This window comes from Melampsora larici-populina (genome assembly GCF_000204055.1).
Source record: "Melampsora larici-populina 98AG31 unplaced genomic scaffold MELLAscaffold_123, whole genome shotgun sequence".
Lineage (NCBI taxonomy): Eukaryota > Fungi > Basidiomycota > Pucciniomycetes > Pucciniales > Melampsoraceae > Melampsora > Melampsora laricis-populina.
Window position 1 is genome coordinate 65,704 of NW_006768887.1, and position 5,597 is coordinate 71,300.

At 43.5% G+C, this 5,597-nt stretch overlaps 1 protein-coding gene across 1 annotated transcript; it reads right to left on the minus strand.

The window, feature by feature from the left end:
* Positions 1 to 2,706: 2,706 nt before the first annotated feature.
* MELLADRAFT_84827 (uncharacterized protein) lies at positions 2,707 to 4,867 on the minus strand (the record flags this gene model as incomplete). The annotated part of the gene is made up of 6 exons (XM_007419055.1): positions 2,707 to 3,230; positions 3,307 to 3,370; positions 3,462 to 3,551; positions 3,638 to 4,101; positions 4,171 to 4,382; positions 4,458 to 4,867. The coding sequence occupies 6 exons, from the start codon at positions 4,865 to 4,867 to the stop codon at positions 2,707 to 2,709; spliced, it is 1,764 nt and encodes a 587-aa protein (XP_007419117.1).
* Between the last annotated feature and the right edge of the window lie 730 nt (positions 4,868 to 5,597).

Here is a 5,597-nt window from a genome sequence, read left to right on the forward strand (position 1 = left end):
TGGCGCTGGAGAAAGCTCTACGATCAAACACGCAAGGTTATCCGTGATCCTAGCAAATACCAGCCTCGTGGCCGACCCCATTGACTGTCAGATGAACATCTTGCCGTACTTAACAAATTGGTTACCGACTGCCCCTCCATCTACCTCAATGAATTGCAAAAACAGCTTGAACGAATAATTGGCATACCTGTCTCCCAATCAACCATTGGCCGCGAGTTGCACAACCGCTTAGGACTCTCGCATCTTATCACTCGGGGTGTTCATGCTGCGCAGTCAAAGGAGGCTTGAACTGCTTACATGCTAAGAGTTGGTCGCATTCCACCCGAGTATATGGTCTTTATTGGTAAGTTGTTTTTGTTTAAATAGCTTCTATGTCACTTCTCATCTTCATCGTTTCTAATCTTGGATCGTATCTTGTTTTTCATTTGGAAGATGAGTCTGGAGTCGTCGGGCGTGACTCTCTTCGAATGAAGAGCTGGGCCCCGACAGGCTCTCACACGGTTTGCCAGAAGCGCCACACCGAGCAAGACCACTACACAATTCTCCCTGCTGTATGTGAGCGAGGAATGATTGCAGGAAGTGTCGTCAAAGGCCCTGTGGAAAGAACACATGTTGAACTATTCCTTGCACGCAAACTAGTGAGTTTTCTTCCATCATGGGCCCTATTGGGGTCTGATTTCAATAACATTAGACGTGCTAATCGCAGTGTTATGTCTGCCATTGTAGCTCCCTCGTATGAACCCCTACCCCGCGGTTAACTCGGTCCTGGTGATGGACAACGCCCGGATACACCCCGGAGGACGAATTGAGCAGATGTGCAAGGATGCTGGTGTTATTTTAGTCTACTTACCCGCGTATTCACCTGACATGAACCCCATCGAGAATGCCTTCCACAGAATGAAGGCACAGTTACGGCAAGAAGAGCTTTGGTTTGACGTCCCTGATAAGGGAGATTATCTTCTTTTAACAGCCGCGAAACTTATGAACCGGAGTTTATTACAACCACTGATTGCTTTTAGTGGTTATTCCACCGCTCGTTATTGGGAACGATATAATGAAGAAGCTGCAGAATAAGTCACAAAAGAAATCTAATCGCTTTGTTCATGTTGTCCTTGTTTTGTTTGTTATTTGTGAGCGTGCATAAAGTTTCCTTAAACTTTGTCCTTCAGAAGTTGTCACCTATGTTTTAAACAGCTTGTTTTGAAAAGCTTGCATGCATGCTTTTTACCTAGTTTGTCGGAACAATGTGATAAAAGCTTTTCAAAACAAGCTCATTGTGATTAATCATTCACACTTTTTGAACTGTGAGCTTTGCAAAAGAGCTGTCTTTCCAAGCAGCCTCTTTTGAGATCCACTTAAAAAATTGACCCAAATACTTGATTTGAAAACAAATTGTGCTCATGTGAGTACAACTATTTTTGTGCTGGTTTTTTTGATCAACCTACAAAGGCCGTTTTCTCACACGACAAGAAAGATAATATTTTCTGGGCAGAAAATTAAATTATTGATACACAAAAATATTGAGAGGCCAGGAGGAGAGCAAAAAATGAATAAAAATATGCATCTTGTTCCCTGCGTTGAGAACTTCACTCTGCATATTTTTCCATATGTTTACAGTCCATATTGATAAGTGTACTAACAATAAACCTTCACAATCATCCAATTACAACCTGTAACAAGCACTGAAATTTGGCTCATTAGTGTTTGGAGAAACTTTTGATTTCTGAAAATACTCATAACTTTTTCAATTCCGGTCCAAAACGATCGATTTTGGGTGCATTGGTAAGCTGGAATTATCCTCCAAATAGTTCATAATAGGACCACACAGCATGCTGGTCTGCTAAAAAAGATATCATCTTTTTTATACATTTGTACATACAGATCCATAGAATGATTGTCATACTAGCTACATAGTTCTTGATCTTATGAAAGTTTGAGAGGAAGAGTTCAGCTTTCTAATGCACTTAAAATCGAGTGTTTTGAGGCAGCTTTGACAAGGTTATAGGTGTTTTCAGAAATCAAAAGTTTCTCTAAACACTAATGAGCCAAATTTCAGTGCTTGTTACAGGTTGTAATTGGATGGTTATGAAGGTTTATTGTTAGTACACTTATCAATACGGACTGTAAAAATATGGAAAAATATGGAGAGTGAAGCTCTCACCGCAGGGAACAAGATGCATATTTTTAATTATTTTTTGCCCTTCTCCTGGCCTCTCAATATTTTTGTGTATCAATAATTTAATTTTCTGCCCAGAAAATATTATATTTCGTGTAGTGTCAAGATCTCAATCCGTTTTGAGTATTTTCTTAAAACGTTTTTGGTAAAATTGGGTAGATCAAAACCAATGAATTCCACAAACTCTCAAAAGTGGGCTTTGGATTCTTTCAAAGGACCTCAAATTTTGAAGTTGATCAAAGTGGCTCTGTGCAACTGTTAAAGATTCATGAGACAGTTCATTTATTCTTTCATAGGAGTGGGGATGGGAAAATTCAAAAGCACACATTTTGGCTATGGCTAGACAATAAACGTGAAGGCGTACATATCTTGATGAGATGGACATTGGTTATCATGAACATAAGATGAGAGAAACTCGTGAATGGGGAGATGCAGGACACAAGAGAAACTTCAAATCCACACAAACATGAAATTCGCATCAACAAAGAATAAAGAGAGCAAACTAGTCCTGAACAATCTTAGTCGATGATTCACATTTCGGCGTGGTCTCCGTGGGCTTCAGCTGAGGCATCACGAGCAGCTCGGCGATTCATGAGCTCTTCTAACTTGTTGACTTGATAAGAGTAGTATTCACGAGGTCGAGTCATTAACTCCATCACCACCCCGTATGGAATACCCCAACTAGCAATGGTTTGGGCGCTCAGCACGGAAGGGAATAAAAAACAATGAAAGCTGGTAATTGAATGCTTGAAGAAGATCTGCACATAATCACCAATCTTGAGGTAATTGATTTTGCACCAGGTCAAGTACTGTTGCAACATTGAATGGACTTCGATGTGTCGTAAAGTTTTGAAATCAACTCGGACGGTGGAGGATTGCATTTCCACATAGCTGCCAAACTCGAACTCAGAGGGGCGACAGTCCTCTTCAACTTTGAGTCTTTTGGCCACCGAAGGCGTGGCCGTGAGAGAAGGGCGCTTGACCGGCTTGACATCAATCCAGAAAAATTCTTCCAATTCCGTAGGTGGGTCATCGATGGTCACGTCCTTTGTACCTTTGACCTATCACAAGGAGACAGATTAGCAAGGTTACAAATGGAATATAAGAATAAAAGGAAATAGATGACGTACCAATTCTCGAGCCCACAGGATCAAATGGTGGAAGGTTAATTCCATCTTCAAGGTCAAGTCCCTTCTGTTAAAATACGCCATCCTTCAGCCTTGTTATTTTTCAATGAGCCATGATGCTCTTGTAACGCTGTTAGCCAGCGTGATTGAGGATCCACCGGAGTTGCATGGGCAAGGTCCGAGGCTGTGGTGCCAACATTATTGAGGGTGTTCTGTGCTCGCAATCGGGCTTGATTTTTCGTGAGTTCCTGCAAAAAAAACCCGGGAGAATTAGTCCAGCTAGAAGGGAGAGGTTGGAGGTGAGGAGAAAATTGGATTTCACTAATAAACATACATCATTGGCCTCTTGAGCACTGCGTGCTGGGTTCTCCATCATGATGACAAACCCAGCGTTCTTGCCTGGAGCCCCAACAACCGATTGAAAGAAAGAGGTGACATCAACATCATACTCGATGTGACGGTCTTGGTTTTTGGCCCAGGTGTCGTGGGCAGTGATAAACGCAAGAATCTTGACTTGTTTCATCGCATCAGCGGTTTGGAGAATCGCTGTGTTGCCTTTGGTCGGGTCGTTATCGATTTCACTGGCCAAGTCGAATAATCGTGCTTTCAAGCGAGCTAGGGAGGTTTCACGGACATCGAAAGGTTTTTTGGTCGCAGGTATGGGAATGGTAGAATACACCGGCTTGGCATTCTTCTTAGCAGGACCCTTGCTGATATCCGTGCCTTTGAGCAGGCATAAGGAATACGCAACGCTGAGCTGTTGCGTACTAGGAACTTGAGCCCCTATGCCAATCAAAACTATACAGATGAACAATTGGTCAACTTGCAAGGGTGACCAAATCACGGAGGGAAGGGAAACAAACAAACCTGGTTTTTTATCAGACAAAGGCACACGAGGGAAGGTCGACGATATGATTTCAATGTCAGAACTTTCTGCAGGGCTGGGATCTCGGGGCTCAGGTGGGCCAAAGACATCATTCGCAAGGGGTAGCAATGGGCTGCGAACTCCAACGGATCCAGTCGCCTCGGTCTCTGGGACAGGACTCTCAGCGGGAGCAGCCAAGGCACTATGTCTACCACTAAGGTGAGAGGTAAGGTGCACGAGTGAGACTGATGAAGGATGTTCAGGACATCAAAGTGAAAAATGAGCTCACCTTCGAGTGCTAGGGTAAGGACGCACGCCAATGGAGGTGTCATCCATGTTGATTTGAGCTTGGGAAAGGTTTTGCATAATGAGTCGAGAGTAAACAAAGCGAAAGGGGTCAAGTGTAGGCTGAAAGGAGACGATGTGACAATGATCTGATCGAAACGACGGATGTGTGGTGCGATGGATTCCGGAAATGGGTTCGATCAAGGCTGGGAGGTCATTGATAATGATGAAAGGCCGAGTTGTGGTTGAAGTCATGGCCGGTAAGGTTGTTTGGAAGGACGCTGAGGCTATCGAGCACTGCTGCTCTAGTCGGAAACGGCTGATGCTGGGTGAGGGTTGTGGTGTGAGATTTGGCACCACTTGGATGGAGTTGAGGTTGGGTGGGAAAGAGTGTATCTTGGGGCTGGGGTTCATGACGCCTGTATGCAAAGATCACGGTAGTTGCTCTGGCATGTTTTTCCGAAGTTTGGCGAGATTTGTCGGTCCAGTTTTGCCAAACTTTGCAGAGGGCACGGACCAGAAGGTCAGTTTGGTTTTGAGATTTTTTCATGCTTTATGCATGCTACTGTACAAAGAAAAAGAGCATGACGTCAGGGTTTTTTAAAACCATGGAAATACCAAATTGCAACAATGTCAAGCTAAAAGATACAGATTGTGATTCCTCAGAGGTCAAGGAGAGATAGATGCCCAATGACGGACATGCAAACTATAACCAAACTATGCTCTCACTTCACTGCCCAAATCACTCACAAAGAACATTGAATCACAACAGCCACAAGTCCCCAAATGTTGTTCACAAGGACACACTCAGAAAAGTACAACCAATATGTATAAATCTAGTAAGCCTGTCAACTTGATTATGACCCAAGCTATACGCCACTATGCACACCCTTCTATTCCACCCACGGTCAACTGACCTGGACCTTGACATCAAACTGAAGACAACACCCCAATAGGAAGACAACACCAAGGAGCAAACAAGTCAACAAGCAAGCACCCTCTAGGTAATGTGACCCAAATGAAGTCCACCCAGTACCCCAACATGAACAAAACAACAACTGCAAAGCTGTAAAGTGACTCGCTCTCTTTCCCAAATACGGTAACAGAGTGCAAGGTGCCAATGATACAAAGATGTACAGTAACA